General features: G+C 46.9%; 1 protein-coding gene across 6 annotated transcripts in view; it reads right to left on the bottom strand.

Moving 5' to 3' along the window:
* PAX5 (paired box 5) overlaps positions 1 to 15,809 on the bottom strand; it is a 190,425-nt gene that overhangs the window by 74,737 nt on the left and 99,879 nt on the right. For all 6 annotated transcript variants that reach the window (XM_027616734.2, XM_027616736.2, XM_027616737.2 and 3 more), the window contains exon 7: positions 7,387 to 7,516. In XM_027616734.2, coding sequence (XP_027472535.1) covers positions 7,387 to 7,516 — 130 coding nt within the window. The remainder of the gene's footprint in view (positions 1 to 7,386; positions 7,517 to 15,809) is intronic.

Below are 15,809 nucleotides of genomic sequence, written 5' to 3'. Positions count from 1 at the left end.
CCCCCATTCACCATTACTCTTCAACCAGCTGGTTTCTCCAAAACACGAACCATGACGAAATTAAGTTTTCTTCCCTCTGGTTGCTGTGAATTGTCTGGCTCTTCCCAGCAGGTAAGCCAGGTGAGGGCAGGGACTGGCCACCAGGACCACCATCGTCCTTCAGCTGGGCACATGGTGGGAGTCCAGTACACAGTAACTATTCATGTTTTGCTCTTTTCCAGCACACACAACTTTGACACCCCAGCATTGTCCATGGGATTCCTAGGCAAGCTCCAGGGCTGAGCCCTTGGTTATAAGATATGATGCTATATTGTAGCTTTAATTATATTTTTGAGGCATCTTTGGCAGACTGGATACATAAGGAATTTCTCATATTTTAGTTTTTGCTATTCGTTATGATTTCACTCTGAGGTATTTTGTTGGGTCTGACTGAGCCTCAAAGGCCCATGACAAACAGATCCGAGGAAGTGTTCCCCGTGGACAGATGAACAAATGGTCAGCCATTCAGAGTCTTGACACTGGCCAGACTTTTTGGTACAAAAACCCAGAAACACACTAATCACTACCATCTGTTGAGTGTTTACAGATGCCAAGCACAGTGCTAAGACTCTGCATGGACCATGCATGTTATCCTCACAGGAAGCCTATGAGCGGGTTCTGTCTGGGCTTTGTTTTATAGATGGGAACTTGGGCATGGAGGTTAGTAACCCGCCCAAGGTCAGCCAGCCAGAATATGGTGACACTGGACTTCAAGCTAAGCAGTCTGGCTTTCCTGCTGACATTCTCAATTACATGCTAGAAGAAATGCCCTCTGGAAATTTAGACTGGGTTTTTTTTTGTTTGTTTTTTGTTTTTGTCCATCACACCACATAATGGCAGCAGGCCACAAAGGTCAGGGCTCTCAGTGAGCCCTAGTTCCAGCTCTAACTCCCTGGATGTGACCTTAAGCAAGTCACCTCCCCTATTTGGACCTGGGTGTCCCCAGCTGTCGGGTGAGCAGTTGGACTGCATGACGCTCCCACCCTGCCCATCTGTGGTCAGGATGTTTGTCCTGAGGGAGGCTGGGAAGTGCCAACACGGGCTCCTGGACCCTCCAGATTACCTTCTCCCTCAACTACCCACACATCCTCAGATGCCCCTGTCGAGGTTTTCAAACTCTCTCCCCGCACTGTCTCATTATATCCTTGCAACAGCCAAAGGAGACATGCAGGGCAGGAATCGCCATCCCCATTTCATAGACAGGAAAACTGAGGCTCAGAGGACGATCTTTTAGCTGAAGGGTAAGACAAATAAGTGGGAAAGTCCAGGCTTACGCCCATTCTTCTGACTCCCAATCTAGTGCTCTTTCCTCCAGTCTTCAGCTATTGCTGATGAAAAAGGCAGAGGCAGAGGGCTTTCTTGGGCTGCCAAGTCTGGGGTATTGAGGCTCCAGATATTGAACCTAGGGGTACAGCAAATCAGAGCTGCTGGTCTTAGGGACTTGGCATCATTCTATCTGTCTTTGTGGGTGCTCATCTGCAGCCCCGCTAGTGGTCTCTTTTGCTTAGAGGGGACAGTGCCCAGGGCTCCCCCTGGTCCTCCACCACACCAAACTTATTTGAGGAGAAGAAGCCTCCCTTGGTCTCCTCCCTCCATTCTAACAGCTGATGCAAAAAGATGGTCCTCAGGGGAAGAAGGCCGGCAAGGATACAGGCTGCCCCCGTTCCTTTGTTCTTCCAGGCAAAGGTCAGGTGGGCACCGCTGAGGGCAGACTGCTGGGTTCTTCACCAGTAGGGAGGTGAGCAGAAGCAGGGAGCCTGGCATCCCACCCGCTGGCCTCCCTGGCAGGGAGGCGCAGTGGCTGCTCCATCGGCAGGCCTGTGGCCCAAGGACACACCTGCAGATAATTAGTCCCAATCAGGATGGTCCCAAACTGCTGATGATGCAGAAACGAGCTGGCCATGTCACTGGTTTGCAAATGGTGAGCAGTTTCTGAACCGTGGCCCTGGCTGGTAGAGCAGGAGTTTAACTTAATATTTAATGTGGCATATAAACGATGGAGAGAAATCGACTCGTTCTCTAATGAGATCTTTCCTGCACAGCACGGAGCGTAAGGGCTGAGATGGAGCAGGATGGAGGCCACCTCCCCCACCCCACCCTCACTGACCCCTCCCCTGGACTCCAGCTAGAGCCCTGGGCTGGCTCACAATCCAACTGAGCACCAACTACTCTCTAGGCTCTGTGGGGAGCAGAGAAGGTAAGGCGTGGGGCTGGTCTCCCCGAAGAGTTCAGAACTGTGTGAACACATCTACGAACACAAGTGGAATTCAATCACTGCCCCGTGGTCACATGGAGGCCCATCCTAACAGCTCTTGGGGGCATCCCTTCAAGGTGTTCTAGCACTTCTCAGTGGGGTCAGCAACTGCCCCCTAGAGGGTGTTTGGAAAATTTGTTGGGGCTTTTCAAGGATTGAGAGGCATCACTGCCTTGCGGTGGAACAGTCCCCACTGTGAAGTTTCCTTTCATCTTGCATGACTGTCATGTCCTGCCCAACAGGACAGGTGAAAAATCTGTTTATAATTATTTAAATCTAGCACTGAACTTCATTTGCATATAAATGTGAACTTGCAATTTCCACGGTCTTAATATACACTGAATTTTCTAGGAATGCAACGACTATGTACACTGAGCAAACCTCGTACCTTATTTTACTTGGAACTTTGCCAGGAGTTCCTCACCTATTCATAAATCACGCTCACTGTATGAATAAGTACAAGTCTCTAAGCCTGCCCAGGGCTGTGGCGTTCACAGTGATTCTGTGCATGGGGCAGGCCCCGAACTACTTCATTATGTCTTGCAGTTTAATCAGGCAGAGTATTTACTTATCAAAGTACATAGTATTTTTTTAAAGATTTTATTTATTTATTTGAGACAGAGAGAGAATGAAAGAGAGCACGAGCCACGGGACAGAGGGAGAGGGAGAAGCAGACTTGCCACTGAGCAGGGAGCCCAACTTGGGGCTCAATCCCCAAAGGCTTAACCGACTGGCACCCAGGCGCCCCCAAAGTACATAGTATTTAATTATAAACAATTGCACTTTCATTCTTCCTGTATCTCATAATTAAGGCATTATTTTTATTTTATTTGAAATCAGATGTGAAGATTGTTTTTATGACCTTTATTTTAGGAGAGTAAAGGGGCATTGTTAATATCTGCTATCCCAAGGGGATGCTGGCTGGGACTGGGCAGAGAACCCCAACATCACAATGCCCCATAAAGCAGGGGAAGGACTAGGGAATCTATACAAGCCTCCAACCTGCCTGTGTGCGCCCGTGCCTCTGTGTATGTGTCCTTTATATTTTTCCACACCAACAGGATCATACTTCACACAGTAATTTACAAAGAGTTTATTTACTTAAAATATATCTTGGACATTTAGTCATTTCAGCATAGACAGCTCTACTTAATTCTTTTTAATTGGTTTAATTGTTTGCATAGTATTTTGTGCTATGAAGGAGCCATAATTTATTTAACCAGCTCCTATTGACAGACACTGCATTGTTTCCATTTGTTTGCCATTATAAATAATTCTATAATTCTATAATTATTATACAGATATAAGTATCACTGTGCATCTACGTGAATGTATCTGTAACCTGCTTATGAAAGTTCCGGATTAGAGGGTGGGTGCGTGCATTTAAACTTTTGATAGATACTGCTAAATTTCCCTCCAAAACTGGTTACACTGATTTGTAGCAGCATATGAAAATACTTGCTTCTCATACCTTCTCCAAAATTGGCCCTCAAGAAACATTTCAATCTTTGATAAGCTAGTGGGTTTTTAAAAGTGTCTCATGATTGTTTTAATTTGCAGTTTTAAAATCATGAGTCAGGTGCGTATCTTTCATGTGCTGTTGGGCATCTGCATTTTTTCCAATGAATCACCTACCCATATTCTTGACCTGTTTTTTCTACTGATTTTTTTCCTTATTCATTTCTAAAAACTCTTTATATATTAAAGAAATTACCTTTTTTGTCATCTATGGTCCATATTTCCCCCCAAATTTTATTATTTGTCTTTTGGATGTTTTTACATCACATACAAAAGACTTACATTTTTAACTGTCATTTATATTATTTTTTCTTTGTCTTTTATAATTTGGAACAGATTTTTAAAGCTTTCTCCACTCTAAGATTATAAAAACTATCCCTCGTTTTTTTCTAGTTTATTATTGGTTTCATTTTTTACATTGAAAGTGTAGATCAACTTGGAATTTTTTTTAATATAAAAAGTGAGGTATCTATCCAACAAATCCAGTTGTCCAAACACCATTAACTGAATGATTTATCTTTACTGATTTGATAAAGAGGGCACGTATTGAGGGGAGCACTGGCTGTTATACGCAAACAATGAATTATGGAACACTGCATCAAAAACTAATGATGTAATGTATGGTGATTAACATAACATAATAAAATAAAATAAAATAAGAACAAAAACAAAACAAAAAAAAGAAACACTACATTTATAAGCACCCACATATAATTTGGATCCATTTAAGGACTCTCTATGCTATTATATTTGTCTGTTTACTTTAGATTCAGTTACAAATAGCTTTAGTGGCGCGTGGCTGGCTCAGTCAGGAGATGGAATGACTCTTTATCTCTGGGTTGTGAGTTCGAGCCCCACACTGGGTATAGAGATTACTTAAATAAATAAATAAATAAACTGTAAAAACAAAAAAACAAAAATAGTTTTAATTGCTGCTGTTTTATCATAATGTTTTTAAATAGGCTACAACTTTTGCTCACTTCTCTATTTCAGAATTTTTTAGCTATCTTTGAGTGCTTATTCTTCCAGTATTTTGTATCATTTAGACATGTTCCAAAAAAAAAGAAAAATTCTGCTGCTAGTTCGATTGGGATTGCTTTGAATGAGTAGATTACTTAGGGAAAACTGACATCTTTATGATATTGAGTTTTCCTGCCCAAGAACAAGTTATATCTCTCCATTTATTCTTTTATGTCCTTAGTGGAGTTTAAAGTGAGGTTTATTCCTCAGCATTTGGGGTTTTTCTGGTGCTATTGTTAAAGGACTCTTTTCTTCTATTATTTTTCTAGCTAACTATTTGTTTACTCACAAGAAAGCTAATGATTGTATTTATAATTAGAATACTTCTAATATTTCAAAATCAAGCATATGGTTATGCAAAATCAAGACATGGGTGAACTTTTAAAAAATTGATTGAATTTTTCAAACAAAATTTATTTATTTATTCTTAGAGAGAGTGTGCACGAGAGGGGAGAGTGGGGGGGGAGAGAGGAGCAGAGGGAGAGGGAGAGAGAATCTCCAGCAGACTCCCTGCTAAGAGTGGAGCCTAACATGGGGCTCAATCTCACAACCCTGAGATCATGACCTGAGCTGAAACCAAGAGTCAGACGCTCCACAGACTGAACCACCCAGGCGCCCCTGAATTTAAAAAATTTGTAATAAAATAAAATAGCTCAGAATTGCACATGATCACGAAGTGGTCTTAGATATAGTAAGAGCTCTTCATGTCATGTAATACTGATTTTTCCCAACAGCTTTTGTCTGCCACCTTATATCTTGCTCTCATAGCCCTGTATGTCCTCTACAGAAATACCCCTTCAGCAACGAACACCCAGAAAAACATACCTCTGGGGAAGGGCATGCCAAAAAACCCATTTTCTCTATTTTTCCCAGAACAGGGGAGAAAATATTTCTTCCAAAGGTACATTTCTATACCATCCACTACCTGAGTGCTTTTAATATTCTACAGCAGGTAATTTAATGTGTTTCCAGGAAAGATGAAAGTTAAAAGCAACACAGAGAGTAAGAATGGGTCAGAGACGAGAATTATCTCCAAAATTAAAAAAAAATTTAAAGATCAAGCATAATTCAGACTTCACTCTGGAGTACAAGTAAGTCTTTGGTCAAAGGTTTAACTGAAAACCCAATCCATGCCCAGACCTGCTGCCTGGGCCAACTGCAGCCTTCTGGGGGAGGACCTCATGGGATATCTGTGCTGTCAGTAAAGCCTCGCTCTAACTGAGGCTCCCCAGCCTCTGTGCCTGTCCCAATGCTGACACCTCCCCACCTGCACCAGCTCAGCTGCCTCCAGGTACTTGTCGGGATGGGCAAACAGGACATCCACTGTCTGAGCCCCATGAGCCCCAGTGCCAAACTATCAGCACCGGTCTTAGAGTTAGGTTCTCACTGTCTTGGAGCCTCTGTGACATCCAGCCCCCTCCCCAAAAGTTCTAACCTAAGCCCAGTTCCCAGCTTCCCTGACATAACCATAGCCCACCTATACTTCTAAGAACTCCTGTCTCTGTTACTTCTTACCATGTCCTGCCTATCAGCCTACAGGGACATCCTGCTACCCCGGGCTGGACGCCTAGGCTCTGGCCTAAGCACCACCCCCAAGCCTCCCACTATCTATCTGTCTAGTATCTGAGACTGCTTCCTGCTGCCAACTTGGACAAACTTCCAGAGTCTGTCCTCCCATATTATCCCACTGCTGCTGGAGGAGAAAAAGGTATCTACTCAAGCCTTCTAGTCCAGCCCCTTCTGCAGCACCAAGCCCCACAATGATGACCAGCCATCATGAGAAGGCTTTGAGAGGAATAATAACAGCAACATGTATTGGGTGCTTGCTATGTGCTAAACAAGAGCCTAAGCATCTTATATGTGTTGACAAATTAATCCTCGCAATAACACTATGGGTCAGGTGCTATTGCTAATCCCATTTTAGGGATTTTTTTTTTTTAAACATGGCCCAGAATTCTTATATAATTTACCCAAGATTAGAGAGCTAGTCAATGGCAAGTTCAAATCCAGCAGTGTGCCTCCAGGGTCCAAACTCTTTATACTGATAGCTAAAGAGGCTGGCCCTGGGCCTTCTAGAAAGGCAGCTATTTTGCATCCACCAAGCACCTTCCAGCCTAAACCTCTTGCCCTTCTTGACTCAGCCTCTGCCTGGAAATCTGAAATGTCAGTGACAGTTTGCCAGAAGTCTGCTTTTTCTCAAGTCTCACCAGTCAGAGCTGCCCCTCTCATGAGAGGGACTGAACGCCAGGCCCTACCCACAGGAGATCCCGAAATCACTGAGGCCCCTCTGTCTTGGGCCTCCCCTGCCGTCTGTCCCAACCCATGGTCCATTTGGCATTCGCTCTCCTCTGGCTTTATCAGAGCAACAGAAAGCCATATCTCATCACAGTCACAATCCCCCGCCCCAGCAGTCTCCTGCCTGACCAATTCTGGGACCTTGTAACCTTATTAAAACAAAAAATGGCCAGTCAAGTCCAAAAGCACCAAGCCACTCTTCCCACCACACAGGCAATCTCAGTCTCTCTCTCTCTCTCCTCCACCCTAGATGCCTTCACCTGTCACAATGGGGTAGGACTGCGGCCCGGGCACGCTGCTCCCGATGTCGGCAGGGGTGGGACTGGTCAGGTTGGCCTTCATGTCATCCAGCCCTCCAGCCAGCGAGGCCATCGCTGAATACTCAGTGGTCTGAAAGAGGAAACAAAACAGAGAAAGCTCAGTATCAAGACTCCAGAGCACCTCAGCCAAAGGCCAGCACCACGTTCTGGGGTTCAGCCACCTCGCTGAGTTAGCCCATGCCGGTGCCAAGGCCACCCCAAGTGTTGAGAAGGCAGGTCCGGCTCAATAGAACAAGACCGGTATCCAAACTCAGCAGTTCTCCCCCGGGGGGAGGAGGTGGGCAGGATTCAGAGCAGTTGCATGAGAATCTCACCCTAGCTTCCTGAGGCTGCAGGTGCCACCAGCCCAGCCCCAGCGGCCACAGACGGCCTCTTCCATGCAGGGAGAGAGAGAGGTCAGTAACCAAAAGCAAGGCAGAAATAAGAGTCTTGTTGCCAAGAGGATGGAGAGAAAAGTGTCCGATTTCAATGCTCTTAAACCACACATGCAGAATCACAGAAACAAGGTTAAGAGGAGTCTGAGACATCATCATGCCAGGCCTTCAATTTGCAGATGAGTAAACTGAGGCCCAAGGCAAAGAGGGCTTTGTCCACAGCCAACAGGGCAGAATTCCAGGCCAGAGAGTCATCCCCCAAAAACTCTCACTCAAAATCCAATACAGTAAAACCAAACGAACCACGGTTTGGCGAGTGTTTTTGAGTCCAGAAAGCCTGTGAGCACCTGTCTGCTGAGAACTGCAGGGCACACACCGCAGATTGAGCACGGCCACCCCAACCATGGGCGCCTGGCCCACAGTTGTGCTCCTTTTGTTAAGCCATTTCATGAAATCAAAGCTTGTGATGAGTCATTTCCTTGGTATCCAAGCCACCATCAGAGTGGTCTCCAGAAGATGCTAACCTGGGTCTTCACATTCAGGGACAGGCGAAATGAGAAGCATGAATGCCAGCTCTCTTCCTTCCACCCAACCCCCAGGCTGATTTTCAGGTAAAGAAAATATTTACAAATACCTAAGCCAAAGACTTTGGGGGGGCATGCCAAATTCTAATGTGAGCAGTTCCCTCCAGGACCCTGGACTTGCCAATGGAGGGCATATCCCTGTCTGTTCAGGCTTATGTCCTTGGCAGACAGGGACAGGGAAGCAAGCAGTCTTGGGCACCTTGGGTAGCATGCTGAGGACTGAGTCACAGGGCATGTAACCAGGGGAGCCCCTGGGCCAGTGGCAGGCGGGATGGGACTCAGACTCAGGCATATTCCTGGTGCTTCTCTCAGCCTATGAATTAGAAAGAATTCTTGGGCAGCTCAAACTGGGGTGGTTGGCAGCCAGGAGTCTGCGAGGTACTGCAGGCCCAGGCACCCTGCCATGAGCCTCACTGAGGACCGCTTTATCCGGAGCTCCCGGGGGCTCTCAATCATCTCCAGCAGAGGCTGATTCTGAAACACGCAGAGAAGAGCACAGGTTTCTAAGGGAGAAGGACAAGATAGGGACACGCCTCCCAACATCCGGAATCACTGCAGAGCTGTAGTAATTAAGACAGTGTGGGACTGGCACAGGGACAGATAAATAGATCAATGAAACAGAAGCGAGGTCCAGAAAGTGATCTGTGCATATATGGAACCTTGATATATGAGAGAAGGGATGTACAAATCAGCAGGGAAGGATGAACTCTAATCAACAGTGCGGGGGTAACCAGTTATCCACTCAGAAACAAGGGGGGAAAAAGAAATTGGATCTTTACTTTACTCCAGACACAAAAATCAATTCCAGGTGGATTGGAGACCTAAATGGGAAAGGCAAAGGCATCTAACGTGGTTGGCTCTAGGTCCAGCCAAAAATCCTTGGGAACAAGTGGTTCTGGGATGCTCACACAGGGTTCTTGGTCACTTTGAGGACAGGAGTGGGTCCCAGTCATCCTGCCGCCCTGATCCGATGCCTCCTCCTCCAGGAAGTCCTTCCTGACTACCATTCCATAGGAGGCAGGTGACCCACCTTGGCTCTGCTGGCCCCACCAAGTGGTCATGCGAGGGCAATCAGAACCACAATCTTCACATCCATGTCAAAAGTTCATATTTATTGATCACTTGCTCTGTGTGAGGAGCTTTACCTGAATGTTCCATTTAATCCTCACAGTAATTCCATGAAGCAGGTTCTATGTTATCCCCATTTTACAGACGATGAAACTGAGACCTATGATAGAAGGGAAGCAGCTTGCTTAAAGTCACACAGCTTCTAGGTGCCACAGCCAGGATTCCAACCTGGATCCATCTGACTCCAAAGTCTTGACAATGACTCTAATGATTTTCATACTGTGAGTTCTGATCTGTTAACAGATGTGAAATCAATTTGCTAGTGCCAATACTTTAAAAAATGAAGTTAGAATGGACTAGAACAGAAAATACCCAAGGTTCTCACACACAGCAAGAGTAAATCCTGTTTTGGAAATCTTTGTTTCACATATAAGTGGATACAGGTATACTAGGTGGAGATGAGGATGTCTTTCTTGCTTCAGGTCAGGACCAGCAAAGTTTTCATTCCATGCAGCAAGGAGCTGTTGGGAAACGGTCACTGTCTAGACTTCATCCCCCACAGAATTGGACCTGGTCGTGGCATTAGCTGCCTAATTTGCTTAAAAAAGGAACTTGGAAGTAAAGCTCACTGGAATGGCTCCTTCAGTGCATTGTCGTGAGCAAAAAAAAAAGAGAGGTCAAAACAAATCTGTAAGGGTCTCTTCCAAGATGGTGTCTTCTGGAGCTCCTGGGACTCTGGGATAGAGGACAGGCCTCCCTCCTCTCTGTATTACCAGTGCCCTTACGGAGGCCTGAGCATAATGAATGTTCAGTGTTTATTGAGCCTTTCTCGTGCAAAAGACATGTGAAGACCTGACATGCTCTCTGACCCTCATCCATAAACCCCGAGGGAAAAGACACATGGCCCAGAAGCTTTATCCAAGAGGAACAGGAGTGCAGAACCATTCATTGACCATGGAGTGGGAAGTGGTCAGGACAGGGTTCTTGGGCAGGTGGCACTGAACCTGGGTCTGAGCCATCCCCAACCCCCAAGGCTGATAAGTGCTGCAGGAAGGCTCAGAGGTAGGAGGACAGGAGTGATCTGGAAACAGGGCACATGCCAATCGCTGGAGGAAGTGAAAGTAGAAGAGGCAAAGACGGAAAGGTAGTCGAGCTGGGATTCAACTCTGATGGGCTGGCACAGGGAACACATGGATGAACACATGAATGAGCCATCCTTAGGCGGGCCAGGCAGCAATCTCAACCAAGAGTCAGCATCCCTGAGCCCCTCTGTACCCCACTGCCAGACCTACCCGCTTCCTGGACTCCAGGCTGGGGAGCTGGGTCTGCAAGGGAAAGCCTTTATCTCCCCGAAGAAAGCAGAACCAACCTGGCTTTAAGAAAACTGCAAGAGGGTGGCCACTGGGAATAGTATGCCTCTTAATGTCTTTGATGCCCAGTTGGAAGGGTCTTTTAGCTATTTGATTTTGTTTTGGTCAACAAATTCACTGTCAAAGTTTGTCCAGTCACTTTGACCGTTGGGTTTGGATCACCTTTCCAAGATAAAAATCTTTAACTTGTGTTACACATGTGGTAGGAGGTCCAAAAATCCAGTCTCCCAACCACCACTGGCTGCCAGAAGGTAGAGTGAACTTCTCTAAAGAGTGGGGGCCCTGGGGACAGGGGACTTGGAAACCCTCCCTCAGCTACCCTTGGCTATCTGTACCTCCCACCACCACCACATGGCAGGGCTTGGCCCAAGCCTAGACTCTCTTCTTGGGTAGGATTCCACAGCTCTTACTCTGCTCCTGCGTGAGCCAGGGGATGCTGACATTTAGTTTTGGTGTGTAATTATTCCCTGAGTCCTTGTCGCTGCCTGTCCCTTGGAGCTGCTGATGATTCTCTCCAATCTCCTGGGCTCCCCTGCTCCTCAGCCACTCCTGGCAGTCCTACCCCAGCCTGGAGGACTCGTCTCACTCAGTCACGTAGAGAACTCCTACACCGTCCACAAGACCCAGCTCCACTGTCACCTCCTTGGGGAAGCCATTCCTGGGTCCCCTACGTCTATAGAGAAATAGTATTCTTTGTCTATGCTTCCTTATGTCCACAGACCTCCATTACCATACTTCTACCATATTTAATGGCCGTTTGTGTATCTCCCTCTAGGTTGCCTTGAGATCATGGAACAGGGGAAGCTAAGCACTTGGTGAATGAATATAAGGTCCAGTAGCATGACATTAGCCACAACACTCAAAAATCAACTGAGAAGTATTTGAACAAGAACCCCAAGTGATATGCTAACCTTCCCCTCCCCCTCCCCCACCTCTCCCCTCATCAAGTCAGGTGACCAGCAAACAACGTCCTTGGCCACCATGTGTTAAAGCCTCTGGGGGAAGTGCTTTCACTGGTCTGTGAGAAAATATCAGGCATTCAACATTAGTTAGAGGAAATAAAAGAGCCACACTAAGAACTTTTTTTTCTTTTTTTTACCTCGGAAGACACTGCCCTTAAGAATATTCAAGTCCTTGCCAATCCCTCCTTCAGTTCAGTGCCCCTGACGTTTTGTTTTTCTCTCCTGATGAGTAGTTGGCCTGCCTGTGGTTGAGCAAGAGGAACACTGGAAACCACGGTTTGCCCCTTTTTGCTTTGGCTGCCAAGAAGCTCAGTCAAGTTCAGTGTTCAACCACTGCAACCACAGCATTGCTGGCCCTGGTGTTAGGACTTTCCCTCTTTCCGCCACGAACTTTTTTTCAGCCTTAATGTACTAACTTAGGTCCATGCAATTGTTTGTTTTGCAGGACACCTCGGGTCCTTTGTGAAAGTGGAGATCTGGACGAAGTAAAAAGAAACCTGGAAAGGAAGGTCAGGAGACAGGAAGAGAAGAGAGAGGGCATAATCGGTGCCTCTGGTAACCGCGACAGTGCACTTCCACTTCTCTCAGTTATCTGGGGGGCCGAGCGCTGAGGTTGACGGAACCCGGGGGGCGGGAGGGGTCGCACGTGCGTAAGTGTGCTGGTGCACCCACGTGCTCGGGAACAGGGCCCTCCTCCCCTCCCACCGCTGGCGGTCACAGCCAATAGCTGTGTTGCCCACTTCTGACTCCTCTGAGCTCTTGGGGTTCTTTCTTAGGATGCTATTTGGGGCTTCTGCTCCCTTCCCATCAGGGCCGCCTGGTGCCGTCCTTGACCATGACCCAGAAAGAGAAATGAACTGAGGACAGCATTTCACAGACTGTCCAATCCAGGGCAACCAACGGGGATAAAACTCTTTGCCCAACAGCCACCGATTCTGATAAGGCCTCAAGATCAGGACAGCAAGTATGCACACCCTCCTCACAGATACCAGGCTCCAGATGATGGAAAGTCTTGAACTCTCCAGTGTCTGAGCTAGACAGACACTCAGGGTCATTTTCCCCGACGTGGAGAAACTGGGGTACAGGGAGGGGAATGGACTTTCTCAGCTATTTTTATCTGTCTCATGTATAGCCTTTGACCCTGTGGGAGAAAGAACTGTGAACCAGGAGTGATAACACGGGGTTCTCACCCCAGCTCTGCCTCCCTCTGCCCTGTGTGACCTCAGGCAAGCCAGGCCAGCTCCTGGAGCCTCATTTTCCTCATTAATAAAATGAGATTTAAGTCAAACTCCTTGCTGCCTGCCTGCCAGAGCGGGTGTGAAGACCTGAAGGGTAAGGACAGGGGTGGCACTTGGGAAGCGAAGCTACACAAGGGATAAGGAATCCTAGAAGGGACTCCGGGAGGCACATGCCCCAGGAAGGTGGGTGCTGGGCGTCATTTGGGTCCCTAGGAAATTACCTGGAAAAGGACTGCCTGGGGCTGCACCAAGTATTGTCTCATCAGCACGGGGCACCACTGCCATAGCATGGAGGAGAAAAGAAACACAGACACGTGAGAAGGAGGGCAGCACGAAGGAGGGCAGGGCATGGGGATGAGACGGCAGGGCTGGCTACCTCAGACGGCTACCTCGGCCCAAGAGGCTTCCCCGTCCCTGCTGAGCTCCTCCAGGCTCGCTGCCCCAGCCTCAGGTGGCCCTCGGGAGCTGGGCCAGTGCCAGACCAGCCACTCCCATCCTGAGGGACCAGACATCTGCCCACCGACACACCTACCCAGCAGAGGACATGAGCTGGAGTGGGGGAGCTGTGTCCCCAGGGCCTGGCCTGATGACCTGAGACTGAGGAGGCAGAGTGCTCTGGATGGCTTGGGCAGCTGGGGTGGAGCCGGGGCCTGGGGGCAGCTGTCCCCCTTCTCTGGCCTCTGCTTCCCCAGCTGTCTGAGGACTTGCACGTGATCTCCAAGTCCCCTACCACTGCTGATGGCTCTTTGCCTCTCTAAGTGGCCACATGACAGAGTAGGGAGTCCCTCTTCGACAGATGAGCTCCAATGCAAGGAAAGAGAGATGGAGGGGAGCCGACAGGTTAGAGGACATTTGAGACATATCAATCGTCGCAACCGTGGGACAGTGACTCCCACAAATAGACTGTAAAAAATATGAATGTAAAAAAAATATTATGGTGTATTACGAAGCTATCATAAATGCAAATACAGATTGTAAATTTGAGATATTTGAGGACATTATAGATTTGCTAACTCTTTAGGGGTGATAATGGTATCATGGTTATGCTTGTTAAGGTCTCATTTTTTTAAAGAGTCATTCTAAAACATTTACAGATAAAATGACAGGATGTCTGGAATCTGCTTCAAAATGAAATTAACGAAGTTCGCTGCCATTAACAAATTGTGGTCTATCTATGCAACGGAATACTACTCCACAGTACAAAGGAACAAGGCACCAATGCGTGCTGTAGTACAGGGAGCCTAAAACATGCTATGTCAAAGACGCCAGGGTACGGGCCGCCTAGGTGGCTCAGGGCAGTGAGCATCTGCCTTCAGCTCAAGCATGATCCCAGGGTCCTGGGAGTCAAGTCCCGCAACGGACTCCCTGCTCAGCAGGGAGCCTGCTTCTCCCTCTGGCCTCTGCCCCTCCCTCCCGCTCATGCGCCCTCTCTCTCTCTCAAATGAATAAATTTTAAAAATCTGAAAGAAAGGAAGGAAGGAAGAAAGAAAAGAAAGAAAGAAAGAAAGAAAGAGAAAGAGAGAGAGAGAAAGAAAGAAAGAAAGAAAGAAAGAAAGAAAGAAAGAAAGAGAAAGAAAGAAAGAAAGAAAGAAAGAGAAAGAAAGAAAGAAAAGAAAGAAAGAAAGAAAAGAAAGAAAGGAAAGGAAAGGAAAGGAAAGGAAAGGAAAGGAAAGAAAGAAAGAGAGAGAGAGAGAGAGAGAGAGAGAGAGAGAGAGAGAGAGAGAGAGAGAGAGAGAGAGAGAAGAGAGAGAGAGAGAGTGAGAGAGAGAGAAGAGAGAGAGAGAGAAGAGAGAGAGAGAGAGAGAGAGAGAGAGAGAGAGAGAGAGAGAGAGAGAGAGAGAGAGAAAGAAAGTAAGAAAGAAAGAAAGAAAGAAAGAAAGAAAGAAAGAAGAGAAAGAAAGAAAGAAAGAAAGAAGAAAGAAAGAAAGAAAGAAAGAAAAGAAAGAAAGAAAGAAAGAAAAGAAAGAAAGAAAGAAAGAAAGAAAGAAAGAAAGAAGAAGAAAGAAAGAAAGAAAGAAAGAAAAGACAGGCAGGCGGCAGGTATCAGTGGGGTGTCCCCGAACTGTCACACAGAAAGCAGAGCAGGGGTGGCTGAGCTGGAGCTGGAGCGGGAACGGGCTTTAAACTATAAACGTACATGAAGGATCTTTCTTGGAGGGGAAGGAACTATTCTAAAACTGGACTGTTGGTGTTGGTGGCACAGCTCCTTAATTACTAAAAATCACTGACCTGTATACTTCAAATGAGTGAATTTTATGATATAAAAATTAAATTCAATATAAGCTGTTGAAAAATAAAGCAAAGTGTGGGGAGAGTAGGCCACATTCTGTGGGTTAGGGAAGGTGTTGCCCATTCCACTCAGCCCCTGAATCCAGACGCCTGGCCGCCATCAGGGGAGGAGTATGGCTAAGGAAGCCCACCAGCCCTGAGGCCAGGAAGACAGGGTTCAAATCTGACAGGCCAAGTTCGTGCTGTGTGGAACCAGGCCAGGTTGCCTCATGTTCTCGGCTCTTCTCTCCTGTGTAACATGGGGGATATAGGACCTTCCTCCCAAGGTCATGAGAAGCATAAAGTCGATGATAAGAATGTCAAGTCCTAGAGGGCAGTCTTTTTATTCTCATATTTGGGGTTCTCAGGGCCAGACGTGTAAACAAACAACACTTGCAAAATGCTGCAGAGGGCAACAGGAGGGATCTGTGGTGGGGGGACTGTTCTGTGTCTCAAGTCTATCACCGCCAATACCCCAATGTGATATTGTACTACAGCC

This window comes from Zalophus californianus, chromosome 13, assembly GCF_009762305.2.
Source record: "Zalophus californianus isolate mZalCal1 chromosome 13, mZalCal1.pri.v2, whole genome shotgun sequence".
Classification (NCBI taxonomy): Eukaryota; Metazoa; Chordata; class Mammalia; order Carnivora; family Otariidae; genus Zalophus; species Zalophus californianus.
This window is presented reverse-complemented; position numbering and strand designations above follow the sequence as displayed.